At 37.5% G+C, this 14908-nt stretch overlaps 2 protein-coding genes across 2 annotated transcripts; one reads left to right on the forward strand and one right to left on the reverse strand.

Moving 5' to 3' along the window:
• Positions 1-245: 245 nt before the first annotated feature.
• Positions 246-3620, forward strand: LOC116146430 (protein FAR1-RELATED SEQUENCE 9-like). Its single transcript, XM_031431826.1, has 2 exons — positions 246-776; positions 1401-3620. The coding sequence occupies exons 1-2, from the start codon at positions 441-443 to the stop codon at positions 3618-3620; spliced, it is 2556 nt and encodes an 851-aa protein (XP_031287686.1). The 5' UTR covers positions 246-440.
• Positions 3621-4904: 1284 nt separating this feature from the next.
• LOC116146502 (psbP domain-containing protein 6, chloroplastic-like) lies at positions 4905-7679 on the reverse strand. The gene is made up of 3 exons (XM_031431917.1): positions 7352-7679; positions 6339-6655; positions 4905-5447 (listed from the first exon to the last, which is right to left on the reverse strand). The coding sequence occupies exons 1-3, from the start codon at positions 7647-7649 to the stop codon at positions 5277-5279; spliced, it is 786 nt and encodes a 261-aa protein (XP_031287777.1). The 5' UTR covers positions 7650-7679; the 3' UTR covers positions 4905-5276.
• Between the last annotated feature and the right edge of the window lie 7229 nt (positions 7680-14908).

Here is a 14908-nt window from a genome sequence, read left to right on the forward strand (position 1 = left end):
AAATTCATAGAGATCTTTGTTATTATATCATATCTCAGGAGGTTAATGCTATTGATAGAATGATATTTTACTGATTTATTACAATTTAAATTTAAATATTGTTAGAAAATTACTGGTTAGTACCGATATCGACTGTTCCAACTTCCAATACCGTTAGGTTGCCACTTCTGGATGTATCCGGGCGTTGAAAAATTGAATAATGTTTTCCTAAAGCAATAAAGCAGACAAAAAGGGACTATGGAATTAGTGGCTGTGAGCAATATAGACATGGGGGCGGAATTTGTATTCTGAATTTAACATTGGGCTGGTCACAGTGACAGGTCTACCTATCTTCAGCGGCTCAGCCAGCCAAGATCGACATGTTCTTTCGCTGGAAATAAATGAGAAAGTGGACTTCTATGTCGGAAGTCAGCCGATGATATTTCAGCAGCGCAGTAGATATGAGTGGTGTCGATCATAATAGTTCATATCCCGATTTCTGGTCCTCTATGCTTAAAGCTGACGAAGAATCAGATGAACATAATCTAGAGGAGTTGCGTTTGAGCCAGTTGCAAAATGATGGAAAGTCAGATAAACAGAATCTTGCTGGAACATCCATGTCGGAATGGGACTTGCTTCAGAGCTTTGGCTTTTGCGATTCAAGTGAGGGGTTGCCACTGTGTTCGGGTTCAGAAGCACATAGCCGAATTTCAACTCAAGGTCCTGACGTGGGAATTATTCCAGGACAAATCAGGGATCAGTCTGCTCAGAGGTCCTTACTGGAGGCTCACAACAAGGTAACATAAGTGATTCTTCAAATATTCCGTAAATTCTGAGTATTGGATTTGAATTGTTGTATTCAGTTACATGGTGGCAAAAGTTTGACCAATTGGATTAAACCTCTAATCCTAATGGGCTATGGCGCAGTTACCCAGTACCCCCGCATGGTCATGGGAGACTGCCATTTTCAATTGGCAATTCAATTTCTAATTTACTTCAGAATTAATTCATTATTATTTATGCACAACAGCACCACCAGAAATACTGAACTAAAACTTTTTTTGTTAGAAGATTACAATTTCAGTACACGAAATCTGTCGTATGTTTTTCTCCCACAAAACTTTGGCCCTCCGTTAGACTTTGAGTTTATCCTGTTGAACCTGTCTTATAGTTTCTGGATAATTTTCGGTGCCACTTTGCATATTTTATAAATATCAAGCTGATTCCTTGGTGCTTGACTTGTGGATAGAAGTTGGCAAGACTTATGTTCATCATTATATCTTTACTGTGTATCAATATAATTGTTAAAAGTACTATGTTTTCTTTCAGTGTTTTCGGTAGAGAGCGAAGGTTAGGGGACTAATTGCTTTCTTAAGGAGCATATTAATTTCTGATATGGGCTACTTCATTTTTTTGTGTAGAGTGTGGAAAATTCAATGGAACGCCTTTTCATTTCCGATTTTTTTTCACTGCAATCAGAGAGTGATGAGGCTACTTTGCCATCACATATTGATAGGGATGACATGCAATCTGAATCAACTATCAATTTAATAGCGGGACCTCAGGAACTCAATTTTCAGGCACCAGAACTTGGGATGCAGTTTTCATCTGAGGATGAAGCATACAATTTTTACAAAAATTATGCTAAACAAAACGGTTTCAATGTAAGAAAAGGAAAGATACAACGGTTAGCAAATGGAATCATTAGAAAACGAGATCTTCACTGTTCAAATGAAGGGTTTCGATCCGTGAAGCAGTCTGACAAGACAAAAAAGTTTGAGAAGAAAGAAAAAAGAACAGGCTGTAAAGCAATGGTCCAATTTACAAACGACAATGGCATATGGAAGATAACCCGAGTTTTTCTTGATCATAATCATGCCCGTCAATGTTCTAATCAAGGACATATAATGTGTTCATCTTCTAATATCTCATTAGAAGATGCAAGCATTCATACTGTAGACGAAGCTGGGATGGTGAATGAGGAAGGTGTTGCAAATTCTGCAGGATCCTATTTGGTGGATAGTAGTAACTACTTGCGCATTGAGAAAATAAATGTTCTTCCACCCGAAGACGGCCAGAGCTTAATAGATCTTCTCAAACATTTGCAGTTGGAGGATCCTTCGTTCTTTTACACGGTGCAAGTTGATGGCAGAAGTCACCTAACTAATTTCTTTTGGAGGGATGGCAGGTCTAAGATAGACTATGAATACTTTGGAGATGTTTTGATTGTAGACAGAACTTTTCGAATCGAAAGATTTGATCTAATTTGTGCACCTTTTTTGGGAGTTAATCATCATAGGCGATATGTCTTATTTGGCTGTGCTTTTCTGCTTGATGATAGTATGGACTCATTTGTTTGGTTGTTTAGGTCATTTGTGGAAGCAATGGGCATGCGTCGACCAAAAACAATTTTCACTGATGAGTGTGAAGGAATTTCTGATGCATTAAAGGTGGTGCTTTCTGGGACGCAACATCGTCTTGGTATGTGGTATATCACCCAAAATGCCAGAAAAAACCTTTATGAATCTTTTAAGCAACCTGGTTTTGAGGAACTTTTCAACAAATACTTATTCTGCTCTAGTTCAGAGGAAGAATTTTGTTCATTGTGGGATGATTTGTTGGTGACATACAATCTTCAGGATAGCTCATGGCTCAAGACTCTACATATGATGCGGGGAAATTGGTCACATGTTTTCAGTAAGGTTGCTTTTTCTGCTGGAATAGAATCACTCCAAGGATGTGAGAACATTAATAATGTTTTCCACAACTTGATGACTGGAACAATTACTCTACCAAAGTTTGTTCAACAGTATTTGAGATCAGCAGAGCAATGGCGTCGAGAAGAACTAAAAGAAGATTTTCATTGCAGAGAAACTGAACCGACATTGATTTTAAGAGGCAATGACTTAGAAAAACAAGCAGCAGAAGTATATACTCTAACAATTTACAAATTGTTCCAAGAAGAGTTACTTGGGTGCCTGTCATTGGCTGTAGAACAAATTGCAGATGATGGGAAGATTTTATTTAAGTTAACAGAGGGAGCCCATAAGGAGAACATTGTGGAATTTAACTATTTGGAATCCAAAGTCACATGCAGCTGTAAAAAATATGAATCAATTGGCTTCTTGTGTGTTCATTCTCTAAGAATACTCATCTCAAAGAATATCTTCCATATACCTTCTGAGTATATATTGAAGAGGTGGACTAAATCTGCAAAAAATGGAATGGTGCCAGGTGATCATAAACAAGAAACTTCTACTCATGAGAGCCCAAGGTCACTGAATTTGATTACGGGTAGACTTATGCACAAAGCTTTACGTGTTGTTGATAAAAGTGTTGAAGTTGAGGGTAGTTGGAAGATGGTTGAGGACCATCTGGACTCGGCTCTAAGAGAGATTGAATATGTTAAAACAAAAAAGACCGGACATTTTAAAGGAAAAGATGCTGAACTTCATGATGGTGATATAAATGACACTGACTTTATGGAAATACAAACGAATGTGTTAAACCCTCCATCTTTCAGTCAACAGGAACTGTCAAAGCAAAGTATGACAGCTAGATTAAAGCGGAAACAAGAAAATGAAGTCAGACAGACAGAAAAAAAATCAAGTGATGATGCCATAGAAGCAACACAAGGTTAGAAGTACTATCACTTCAATTTGATTACAACACATTTCTTAATATATATATATATATATATTGTTGCTAATATGCATTATCCACATATTTAATTTGATTTACGGAACATTTCTGAGTTTTTTTTTTTTTTTTTTTTTTCGGCTGCTAATATGCATTACCCACATGTTTAGTTGGAGATGATTTAGAACCAAGGGCTAGATTTGGCATTCCACATTGTGTTGGAGAATCTTGGCAACAGGCTACACAATTGTCATTCAGCGTTACAGGGAATATGCAGGTAATATCTCGTATAGATCATACACAGATCAATAAATTTGAGATTTCTTATGACAAATGTCCTTTGTTCGCCTACTAAAGTGATGTGTTATAATGTTATAATTAATTACCTATAAAAGAAGGTGAGGAGTCTTGTTGCTAGGGCATGGTGTTGATTGGGATGTTTATTCTTGAATGAGTTAGGACACGGAGAGTTTTTCAGTTCATAGTTAGATGCATTTTAACCAGTACCCCATTGATTCGAAAATGACAAAATGAAAAAGTGATATTTTTAGATCAATAAGTTAACAGGTACAACTTTCAGAATTCTTTTGACAGACTAAACATATATTTGGACATTTTTGTTTTCCATTAATTGAGTCTATTTCCCAACTTGCCAACACCTTAGATTTCTTCTGACAGATGATAATTCCTAAATGAATGTTAAAGCTTCCAAATGTTCATTCAATTGATTGGTCTTCAACTATGAGTTGATGCAGGAACGTATGCCAAGGCAGAAGAAGATATCAAAGCTTACTGAAGAGATTGGACAATCGTCTAGTTAATAAATGTAGTCTTTGTGTACATATCTTTACTTGAAGATAAAAAAATTATACCTTACAAAATTGGCAGTCAAACATTTTACATTGGCAGTTGATCAAGGTACAACTGAATCTAGCTGGCTTGTACAAATACAAAGTCTCATAAACAACTATCTATAAGGAGTCTAAGATTTAGTTAATTCATATTCTTGATTGATGCTCTGTGAATTATTTTAATTGAGATGTTGAATGTCAACTTTAGTATTTAAAACTATAGTTTATGCGTCACATTTTTAGAATAGTGTTTTTGTGAATAGAAGTGCTTAAAATTTGCGTCAGTGTCCAGTAGGTATATCAATATCTTTTCATGTAAAATTCTATGTTGTGTGACTTCTGTTACTTTTTTTAAATTTAATTTTCCTCTTATTGAATTTCTTTACAAAGAAAATGTGATGCATGCTTTGGAAAGGGAGTTAGAAAATTGTGATAGAATTATTCTTGCATTATTTTTAGTTTATAATGAAGGAAAGTTTTGTTTTTATTAAATTTCTGTATTTGGATTTATTATTTTTCATCATTTTTATTGTTTTGTATATTGCTATCCTGAAATACTAACAATTGTCACCACAAAGGTTGTGGACTGCAAATTTTTTTTTTTTTTTTTTTGGTTGTATTTGTACAACTTCTAAACTCATCCATGTTCAGTGGATAAAACTATGTGTTCTCTCAGTTGGAAACAGAGTTTTGTTGCGTGTGATACATTATTAGTCTGATCAAAGTTCTATAGTAAACAGATCATTAATACATGTAAAAATCAAATATAAAAAATTGAATATAATATTTCTTTAGCTTGAAAAGAAACTATACTTGGAAAGAATCGAGCATGGCTTTCAAAACCTTCTGAGATGCCTGCCACTGTTTATCATTTGCACTTGCAACAAACAATACAACAGTGTTCCCTTTCGCTGTCGCCTTCGCAAGATTGTGCGACCCTGTCAGAGCAAATGGTGTCTCAAGGACATATTTGTAGTACTGCAAACGACATAATACGAGAAGTTAGTCTTCAGTAGCTTAAAAAAAGACAATACTCGTCTGACAATGTTCCTTTAGAAAGAAAAATGGAAAACGAAATAACACTCATGGAAAATTATAAGAGTTATATGCATAGTCCCAACTGTTATGAAGTCTCAATTCTTTAACAGTTCAATTCCTACTACTAACACTGGCTATCACATCTATCACCACTCTACTCAAAACTGTCTTTAGTCCCCCAACTACACAGTATAACAAAGTGCAAAATAGCTTTTCACTCTTGTTTTTCTTCCTTTCTTTGAGTGTGTTTGTGTGTTTCTATATTTTTAAGTAATAAACAAGATGTCCATTTCATTAATTGATTGGCACCAAATCATTTTGCACCATTTCATTGATAAGACACCAAATCCGTTCGAATGATCTGGAAAATTAGCAACAAATCAGCTTGACTTATCTAGAAGATTAGCATGAATCGGACTGATCTATCTGGAAGAATAGCACCAAATCAGCTTGCACCATTTCAGTACACCAAACCAATCACTGAAATGGATAAATTGTTTATTAGCAATTGTGTCCATGCACACCCTAAAAAGGTGTCCAGGCTCTTCCTGACTAATGCTCATGCTTATGCAGAGCAGCAGAAGCAAATCTCAGGTCTGTGAGATAATAGATTATGATGTATATTATATTAAATTCATTTATCAAGATGTCCAATGGTAACACAAATTTGGTTCCTCTATATTTTTGGATTTGCAGTTAATTGTCATTTGTATTTTTCTCTTTTTCTCGTTTGGACAACCTAAGAGGGAAATAGAGAGTGTCAAGGCTATTTAGACCAGGAAATATATAACAAAAGCATCATACATATGAGATGAGTCAGTAAGAGTTTACCGTCTGGTCTCCAACTTTTTCCACAGATGTTTCTAAGAGCTCATCAGGATCATATGAGTTTCCAGTGACAAAAGGGCCAAGAGAAGCAATCAATTTCTCAGGGCTCCCAATTTCTTCAATTGTTGCATTTGGTTTGTTGGTAAGGCGTATCAAAGGAGAAGCCACTACTTGGACTTTTCCCTGCTTTTCATCTTCAAACTTCACTTCAACCCAAGGCTCCGCACACTTTGGTTGACAATAATTCCCTGACAATATATTGGCGACACGCGACTGTTTCCAAGTCGGTGGGAGAATGAACTCATAGGGCTGCACATTTCCTGCAAGAAACTAATTTTCAAGTATTATCAGCATATACAAACAAGAATAGCCAATAATGAATGCAAGAGAAACAAAATCAATTAGAATCTGCAGTAGTAAGGACCTGATCTGTGTCCCCGATGAATATTTGACAAATATAGATTTCCATGAAATCTTAGAATGAGATACTGTGGTTGTGGATTACTGATTGGATAATTCCACCAGAAATTTCAGTCTAAACATTATCCACAAACAGATGCATTTCATATATCATAAGTTTCATGACCAAAGCAATAATGATTTTGTTTTATCTCAACCTAATGCGTCTCAACAATTACACACCCCCCTCAATAACAAAAGGGACAAAAACGAACTATGGTAACAGAGCTCTGTATTATGAGACACATTCAACATCTTAATATGGATATAGCTTAAAATTTGTTGCAATGAAATTTAAGATTCAAATAAACCTTCTGAGCATACATCATATTTAATTTCTGGGCTGAATGTGAAATATGAGATAATTTACTAGAAAAACAAGGAAGCAATACCAACAATTCAACCCGTTAATATATGCAAACGCAGAAAAGGTTTTATTGTGCTACTTCTTTAACTTCCTATAAAAAGTACTTAAATGTCAATTGTAATTAATAATTACTAACAGCAACGAATACTTATTAACATAAAAAAAAACAAATGCAAGCAAATGTACGTACCAGCCCGAAGAGCGGGGGTGTCTTTAGGAGAGGCTTTAAAAAGAACGAAAGAAGGATCATATGAAGATGGCGGGAGATAGGAGCCCACTTCAACCTCTTTGGCTTCTACAGAAGAAGGTTGTTTGAATAGTGTAGATGCAGTAAGTGGAAATATTGCAAGTCCTTTCAAGATTTCTCTTCTGGGAGTCAAAGTGCGAGTAAAGTCTTTGCGATTACTCTGATGGAATGTTCTTTCAGGTGAATGTGAAGGTTTAGGTGAGTTTGAGGCTGAGAATATGGGTGAAAAAAGAGAAGCCATTCTGGAGAGACACTGCAAAGGCTGTGAGTGCTCGATATTATCCGTTTTGGATGAGACGCTCAACCGCTCTTAATTCGATGGGGTCCACTTCTTGCACTGTGGGTCTTTCCGGCTTTGCCATGTAAAATTTATTTATTTTTTTAGAAAAATTTTTATATAAAGGTTTTTTTTTTTTTTTTAATCAAGATATTCAGTCAGATTAAGCTGACATAAGTTAATCTTATAAGACTCTAAACCTATCGATTAAGTTAGAGTTTCAATAAATATTTTTATTAATAATAAAAAAAAGAATTAAACTCAAAATTTCTTAAATAATATATTAAAAGTTTTTATTTAATCAGTTCACCACTCAAAAATAGTTTGTTTTTATTTTATATTCTTTACTAGTACCATATTATTTGACGTTGACTAGTCAATAAGTAACCACAAACAAATATAGAACCTAAGAGTACGGTTGGAATCATAATATTATACCTTTAATTTGCAATTAAATTTTTAGCAAATATTCATTAAAATTTAATATTTCATTTTAATATTTTTTTTACTGTTAACTTCAATTTATACCAGTTATAGAAAAATTACAAAAAAAAGTTTAATGAAATATAAAATATTTTTATTATGTTATTTTAAAACTGTCAAAGCAAATTAGAGGTGGGAAAGGCCTGGCCCAGTCAGTCCTAGGCCTGGGCCCTCAAGGTCGAGGCCTAAATAATCAGGGACGGTCTTGGACCCATAGGACCCGATAATTTTTTTATAAAATTTCATTTTAACCCTTATATTTATTGTCGATTTCATATTAGATAGGGGGTTTTGAATATTTTATAAAGGTTAAAAGGAAATTGGGGAGGGGGTTTTGGGCCCGGTCCTAGGCCTGAGCCTTGGAGGAGGGATCGGCCCTGAGCCTTGGAGGAGGGATCGGCCCTGAGCCCGACCCTCCTCCCTTGGGCTTGGTCTGGTCCTAGGACTGGTTTTTTGAGCTAGGTTTTTTGGGTCTGGGACAAATTCTCACATCTAAAGCAAATGAAATAATACAATACATACCTTAACTCACCCTTTTACTTGGTATTAATTAATATAACCTTTTGACTGTATGTTGATTAGTACAATGACGATGCATTTAGATTTGTACATTGCATTAGCAAATTGGTTAATGAGTAATACTACATTTACACCATTTTTATTACATCATGATGTGACATGTGCTACAACCACACAAATTCTATTATAATATTAAAAATTCAAAATAATTAAAAATTTGTGTGGTTTAGCATATGCCACATCATGATATAATGAAAATAGTGTAAAAAAGTAATGTAAATGTAACATTATTCATTGGTTAATACAGTGTAAAATTTACGCCCAAACGTTATATAGATTTATTTAATATAATAGGATCCTCCTTATTCTTATAAAAATCCTATACAAAACATACACTAAATGACTTATAGATACTAACATAGTCATTGTTTTTTACTTTTTATGGTAATGCTAGGTCCACAATTCAATCTCACAACTTCAACGTAGTAACTTGCAATTAGTCAGCTCGCAAATGGACAGACGAGATCCATAGCAAGCAGACATGACCCATTTACGAGCTGATCGATTATAAACTGTTATATCAAGTGTTATGAGAAAATGTTATGAAATTGGGTTGTGACTTAATTTTTATTTTTTCCTAAACTCCCTAGTCTCTATCTCAGTATCTTATATAAACATGATTCAACCTCTGAACCTTTGGTACAACCTTAAGATATTTGATTAGACAATCACTCCAATTAGCCACTACTCACTGAGATGGCATTACATAACATTAAAACTTCATTAAATAAATAGTAGTAAAGATAAACCACATGTTCCCACCCAAGGTTTAGCGAAGCGGCAAGTTCCCAACCCTGATCTCATAAATTACAGACTCTCACCCTTAAAGTAACATTGTTAATAACTGTTGGATTCTGACACAAATGCAAATGGTGTTATTACTAGGGGTGTACAAAACCAGATATCTGATACGATTTTGCATTTTTTTTTTATCCAATCTGAAAATTTGAATCAGGATGAAACCTGATCCAAAATAGATTCGGATTTTATCTGATCCGTTTTGATTCGATTCAAATATTCAGATCAGATAAATTGGATATCCGAATTTGAAACATGTGAAGTTGGAAGTGGAGCAAAAGGGAGACTTGCAGGCGTTGGTTAAGATCAAATTAGAACAAGACCAGAAGGGAAACTTGTAAGTTTTGCTTTAGAATATGGGTAAATTTAATACAAATAGAGATTGAAGATTACTGAGATGGTTGGTAATGGTTCAACTATGATTTGAAAATTACTAGAACATATACCTGCCAAGAAGACTATAACTCAGAAATGTTTAAGAAATTGAATTTGCTACGTCATTCGCCTTCCTTTGCCAATCTCTTATTAGGTTTTCATGCATGAGAATGAGACACCCACTAACATAAAATATGATAAAAATATCCCTATAGTCTTATTTACTTATCTACTAATAAGAGTAATGTTACATGTACAAACAAATCTTACAAAGATTTATATATAAATTGATATGACACAAAATAAATGAAAGAGTAAATATAATAAGTTTGACTTTTTGTATTTACTCTTCTATTCATTTTGTGTCACATTAGTTTGTACACAAATCTTTGTAAGATTTATTTATACATATAGTTTTATTGTTATGTGTAAACTAATATTTGTTGTTGGCCATCATGAATCCAGCATAAATGTAATTTTACCTCCGGGCTTTGTGCTACAAAGTTGCCTTATTAAGCAAGGACCCCAAAATATCACTTCTTCTATCTTTTGTTCCTATAAATAACAACCAATGTTATAAGATGAAGAAAATCGCTCCAAATAATTACTACCCTAAATTCTCTGTTTTTAAATTAAATACAACAACAAATGAATTCTATGTAATTTGGAGGGATCAATCAGAGACGACGTAGACAAGAGTTTTAAAATGTACAAAAAGAGATAATTAACAATGATTCACGGTTAGTGTTGATAGAAAAATCTAAAAGATTCATACAACTAATTTTTTTTTTTTAATAAATTTAAATTAAGTTTAGAATTTTAAATTAACAAAAACCAAAAAGAAAAAAAGAAAGGATAAATCAATGGTCACCATCGGAGGACCATGATTTGGAGTTGGAGGACACTATCGCCAATGACCATCATTTGGACCGACACTATTGCCAGTGACCATGATTTGGCCCGACGCTATCGCTAGTGACCACGATCTGGCTTGACACTATCACCAATGACGACGATCTGGTCTGACGTAGCCAGAATGCCAGATCAGAGCGATGTCAGGCCACCATGGTAGGCATAGCTGCGATATGGCAATTGTACCTCAAAGTTGGAGAACGCGTCGACACCGCCCTTGATCTCTTTCTGATCAAGGGGCTGGATGGAACTCTGCCCCAACGCCAAGCTCATGCCAGCCTTGTCTAATTAGTTAGAATACTAGTTGATTGATATAAACAAAATTGTCTATTTTGATTAATTTACATACAGCACGTCTTCTCTTCTAAAAAGTAATTTAAGAATTAAACACTAACAAATACCTTATAAATGTTTATTTGATCTTGATTATTTTTAAAATAGGGTGATAAGTGATTAAAGTAAAAGCTACAAACCTAAACTTAAACAAATTTAATAGAAGACTGACTTAACCTAAATCAGTATTTAACAAACACAAGAAAATTAATATAATTTAATACCCCAGAATCAGATAAACAAATCAATTAAATATTTAACAAACATACGAGAAAAGTAAAGCTTCAAGATACTTTACTAACTTGTAAGTTTTGGTTGCATTTCTTATTTAAAAATATTTAATAAGGCTCGCGATCAAAAAGGAGTGTGCATCTTCAATTTAATTTGCAGGGGACCGCACATCGCGAGAAACTTGCGAGGTGCCCAAGAAAGGTATGCTCGTAAGACACATCACGAGTCTATCAGAGCGATGAGCGTGGCACAGCGACCACAGAAGGTTCGACGGGAAGAGGAAATTTCCTTCTCCGAAAAAGATGTGACCCGGTTGCATTATCCTCACGATGATGCCCTTGTGATCACGCCCCTCATAGGGCGCCATAATATCCAGAGAATGTTAGTGGATAACGGAAGTGTCGTGAACATTCTGTTCGCTTCAACTTTCGAAAGAATGAATTTGGACGAGGCAGACCTGAAGCCTGCCTCGTTCCCTCTATATGGCTTCACAAGGGACCACCTGCTCTTCAAGGGCACGATCTCACTCCCAGTCACGTTGGATGACTTCGACGAGGTGACCAGAGTAATTGAGTTCTTGGTAGTAGATTGCCCATCCGCCTTTAATGGAATTCTGGGGCGACCTCTGCTGAGACACTTCAAGGCGGTCACTTCAATATATAATTTGAAGATGAAGTTCCCCACCCTGACGAGGATTGGGGAAGTTAGCGGGTCTCAGCGCGCAGCTCGGGACTGCTATGTGAAAGCAGTACAGATGGCGTGCAAAGGCAAAGGCACCTTACGCGGCGATCACAACCAGACAATGGCGATTAGTCGGACCAAGCCACAGCCTGGCCCAGCCGAGGATAATATAGATCCTCGCATTCAGGACTGCCCTTCTAGTGGGCCAGTTGAGGACCTGACTGAAGTACTGGTCGATCAGACCAAACCAAGCAGGGTGCTGAGGATCGGTAAAAATCTCAATCCCCAGCTCACTACAGAACTAATCAGCTTCCTCAGGGAAAACATCGATGTGTTTGCATGGTCGCAAGCAGACATGGTTGGGATCAACCCGAATGTTATTTGTCATGCATTAAACATCGATAGTGAAGCCAAGCCAGTTCGCCAAAAGAGGAGAGCGATGGACCCGGAGCAGTATGCTGCCTTGAAGCTTGAGGTGGATAACCTCCTCCGAAATGGATCCATTCGAGAAGCACTCTATTCGACTTGGGTTGGCAACCCAGTTCTAGTAAAGAAGCCTAACGACAAATGGCGGACCTGCGTCGACTTCACCAACCTCAACAAGGCATGTCTGAAAGATAGTTTTCCCCTGCCAAGAATTGACCAGCTCGTGGATACCACCTCGGGGCACGAGTTGCTAAGTTTTATAGACGCGTACTTGGGATATAATCAAATTCTGATGTACGGGCTAGACGAAGATCATACATCTTTTATTACAGATCGGGGACTATACTGCTACAAAGTTATGCCCTTCGGCCTTAAGAACGATGATGCAACTTACCAGCGACTGCTTAACCGGATGTTCTCTGAACAGATAGGCAGATCGATGGAGGTCTACGTAGACGACATGCTGGTGAAGTCGCATGTCGCTTCAGATCATGTAGCACATCTCGCTGAGATGTTCGGCATCCTCCGATAGTACCGAATGAAGTTGAACCCCCTCAAATGTTCATTCAGAGTATCCTTGAAAAAATTCCTAAGGTACATGGTTAACCAGCGGGGAATTGAGATCAACCTCGAAAAAATCCAAGCTCTCCTCGATATGAAGAGCCTGACCAACAAAAAACAGGTTATGAGCTTGAACGAGCGTATAGCGGTGCTAAGTCGCTTCATATCGAGGCTAACAGATCGTTGCTTGCCATTCTTCAATGTACTCAGGGCCAATAAGAAGTTCGAATAGACTTCCGAGTGCGAACAGGCCTTCCAGAGAATAAAGGAACACCTCGGGAAGCCACCACTTCTGTCCAAACCTCTCCCACAAGAGATCCTCCTTTTGTACCTGTCCGTCTCGCAGTTCGCAGTCAGTGCAGCTATGGTTCGGGAAGAGAACGGAACGCAATGGCTAGTATATTACACGAGCAAGCGTCTGTTAGATGCTGAGATGCAGTATCTGAAAATAGAGCGATTAGCCTATGCCCTACTGATCGCTTCCCGAAAGTTGCGACCTTACTTCCATGCTTATACAGTTCACGTATTGACTAATTACCCACTTAGGCAGGTCCTCCAAAAATCAGAGGCGTCGGGAAAATTGCTCAAATGGGCCATGGAACTCAGCCAGTTCGATCTCCATTACAAACCAAGAGCAACTATTAAAGGGCAGGCTGTTGCTGACTTCAAATCAGAGTTCTCGCATCATCCAGCGAACGAGTCGGAACAACCCAACGAAGTCATCTAGGAAACTGTTCAAAATCTCTCGACCTGGACCCTCTAAGTTGATGGATCATCGAACAGAAAGAGGGTCGGAGCTGGCCTTCTCTTGTTGAGTCCCGAAGGGGCCCGCATTCATGGCATTCTCCGGTTCGGTTTCAAAGCAACTAGTAAGGAGGCCGAGTATGAAACTCTGCTCGTTGGACTCAGGTTGGCCAAGGAAATAGGCGCAACTGCGATCAGCATTCACAGTGACTCCATGCTGGTTGTTAACCAGATTTTGGGAGAGCATCAAGCCAAGGAAGATAACATGATCAATTATCTGAAGAAAGCTAAGGCCGCACTCGAGCCGTTCAAGCACTTCACGATCACTCAGATCCCCAGAGAAAACAATTCTGTGGCGAACGCCTTGGCAAGGATAGCCTCATCATTAGACTCGGATGCACCAGAGAACATTCCTATTCGATTCATCAAAATCCCCAGTATCAGCCCAATCGAACAGGCCATGAGTGTAACGGGTTCAGACTCATGGATGACCCCAATTACTCGGTATCTCAAGGATGGGATCTTGCTTGACGATAAGGTTGAGGCAAGGGTTCTGCGAACAAGATTTACTCGTTACACCCTCATCAGAGACTAGCTTTACAGGCGAGGGTTTAGTGCCTCTCTCCTCCGATGTGTAACCAGCGAAGAAGCGGATGCGGATTATATCACGAGGGAGATACATGAAGGGATCTGCGATAATCACACCGCTGTGCGATCTCTTGCGAACAAGGTTGTTCGTCAGGGGTACTATTGGCCCCGAATCCAAGATAACGCCTACAACTTTGTCAAAAGGTGTGATAAGTGCTAGCGGTTCGAGAATATACTGCGAGCTCTCTCCCACGAACTGATATCCATGATTAGCCCCTGGCCTTTTTCTATGTGGGGGATCGATCTCATCGGTCCCATGCCAGTCGGTAAAAGGGGAGTCAAATATGCCATGGTCGCGATAGATTACTTCACCAAATGGGTGAAAGCCGAACCGCTAGCCGCGATCACCACCAGAAAGCTCAAAGACTTCATTTTCAAGAATATTGTGTGCCGCTATGGAATTCCCCATACCCTCATCTCGGATAATGGAAAGCAGTTCGACAACGAGAAAT

The sequence above is a fragment of the Pistacia vera genome, unplaced genomic scaffold (assembly GCF_008641045.1).
Source record: "Pistacia vera cultivar Batoury unplaced genomic scaffold, PisVer_v2 Contig478, whole genome shotgun sequence".
Taxonomy (NCBI): domain Eukaryota; kingdom Viridiplantae; phylum Streptophyta; class Magnoliopsida; order Sapindales; family Anacardiaceae; genus Pistacia; species Pistacia vera.

What these genes read in the sequence shown, in the direction of transcription:
- LOC116146430 (XM_031431826.1), top strand. Translation starts at nt 441, where the DNA reads ATGAGTGGTGTCGATCATAATAGTTCATATCCCGATTTCTGGTCCTCT. An exon ending in TACTGGAGGCTCACAACAAG is followed by an intron (nt 777 to 1,400) that starts GTAACATAAGTG and finishes TTTTTTGTGTAG; the next exon opens with AGTGTGGAAAATTCAATGGA.
- LOC116146502 (XM_031431917.1), bottom strand. Translation starts at nt 7,649, where the DNA reads ATGGCTTCTCTTTTTTCACCCATATTCTCAGCCTCAAACTCACCTAAA. An exon ending in CACCCCCGCTCTTCGGGCTG is followed by an intron (nt 6,656 to 7,351) that starts GTACGTACATTT and finishes AGTTTCTTGCAG; the next exon opens with GAAATGTGCAGCCCTATGAG. An exon ending in AAAAAGTTGGAGACCAGACG is followed by an intron (nt 5,448 to 6,338) that starts GTAAACTCTTAC and finishes TGTCGTTTGCAG; the next exon opens with TACTACAAATATGTCCTTGA.